This window comes from Montipora foliosa, chromosome 12, assembly GCF_036669935.1.
Source record: "Montipora foliosa isolate CH-2021 chromosome 12, ASM3666993v2, whole genome shotgun sequence".
NCBI lineage: Eukaryota > Metazoa > Cnidaria > Anthozoa > Scleractinia > Acroporidae > Montipora > Montipora foliosa.
The window spans coordinates 29,652,749-29,654,021 of NC_090880.1; the positions used below are offsets into that span (position 1 = coordinate 29,652,749).

The window sequence follows — 1,273 nt, forward strand, 5'->3', positions numbered from 1 at the left end:
AGTGGAGCGTCACGCCAAAGTATTTCTGAAAAGAATTGGAAACATGTCTGCTTCTCGCTCTCGTGAATTGATTTTTCTTTCGAAACAAATCTTGCGCGTTGCCTGCAAACAACGAAACAGTGATTCTTCAACAGTTTCTTCGAAGCAATATTTAATCCTCGTTGTTTTTTTTCCCCTATGGTTGACCAGAAATTTAATATTGAGTCTTACTCAGAAGACGTGAGGAGGCTTTATATGTTAAAAAGAGAAAACATTATGTTAATACGAAAAAAATACGGTAATTTAGAAAGGCATCTGTTTAAATCTCTCAGTCCTTATTCGAGGAAGCTCGTAATCATGTCCCCTTTTTCTTATAATCCTTATCCGTTGTGGCGAGAGCAATTCTTGAAGAGGATGATTTTAATTTTGTAGTACAGTAGTTATCTCGTTGAACAAGTTAAAGTCTTCAATTACGATTAATACCTTAAAATACGCGTGGGTGTATTATCCATGTCGATATAGCGCTCGTTTGCAGGAAGAATTGCTTCAATTGACGATGCAGAGGCAATATGGTGTATTGTTTATTAGGGAGCTGGATACTCCGTGTTCAAACCTCGCCCTTAAAAGGGGACATCCAGTGGGGTTTCTTAATTAACACTTGCAAGACCCCACAAATGAGAGTGTCAGCTTTAACTTGTCAGATGATAAACTGAGCCATTTTATTTTAACTCAAACAACAATCATGATGGGATGGTAACTATGTGGATGTGGAAAACACCCTCAGTTATTCGCGAAAAAAAAAAAAAAGGACAAAAGAAAAACGTGGATAAAGGAAAATATATTAACTTACCAACCGCACGAGTTCCTTCTCGTATCACAGAAAACAAAACGAAGTGGAGCAAATAGCATATGACAAGCGATAACATGATGAGTAAATGATTGACTTAAATTCCAGCGCAAAGAGTGATGATTGCTATTAGCTTTAACTGATCAGCTGAAATGTTTGCTAACATCCCGGCCACAAGCATACGACTGTGTAAATGGTTGCTTCGCCTATTGGCGGTCAACACAGTAACACATGCGCAAAGACTGTCAGGGAAAAACAATTCGTTTAATATTGATGATGATGGTCTCATTAACAAATTGGGAAACGTTAGCGCCGCAGGCAGTTCGTAACTCACTAAATTAGTTTAATTTCAGTTATCATGAAACTGAGAGAGAGAGAAATCAAAAAAAGTTTGACGATATTCGATAGGCAGTTTATAAAGATTCTTCCCAATTCCTTGGCAAAGTA

General features: G+C 37.5%; 1 protein-coding gene across 1 annotated transcript in view; it reads right to left on the reverse strand.

Moving 5' to 3' along the window:
- LOC137979521 (uncharacterized) overlaps positions 1-1,020 on the reverse strand; it is a 14,257-nt gene extending 13,237 nt beyond the window's left edge. The window contains exon 1 of the mRNA XM_068826790.1: positions 830-1,020. Within this exon, the coding sequence (XP_068682891.1) occupies positions 830-905 (76 nt within the window). The 5' untranslated portion in view covers positions 906-1,020. The remainder of the gene's footprint in view (positions 1-829) is intronic.
- Positions 1,021-1,273: the final 253 nt, after the last annotated feature.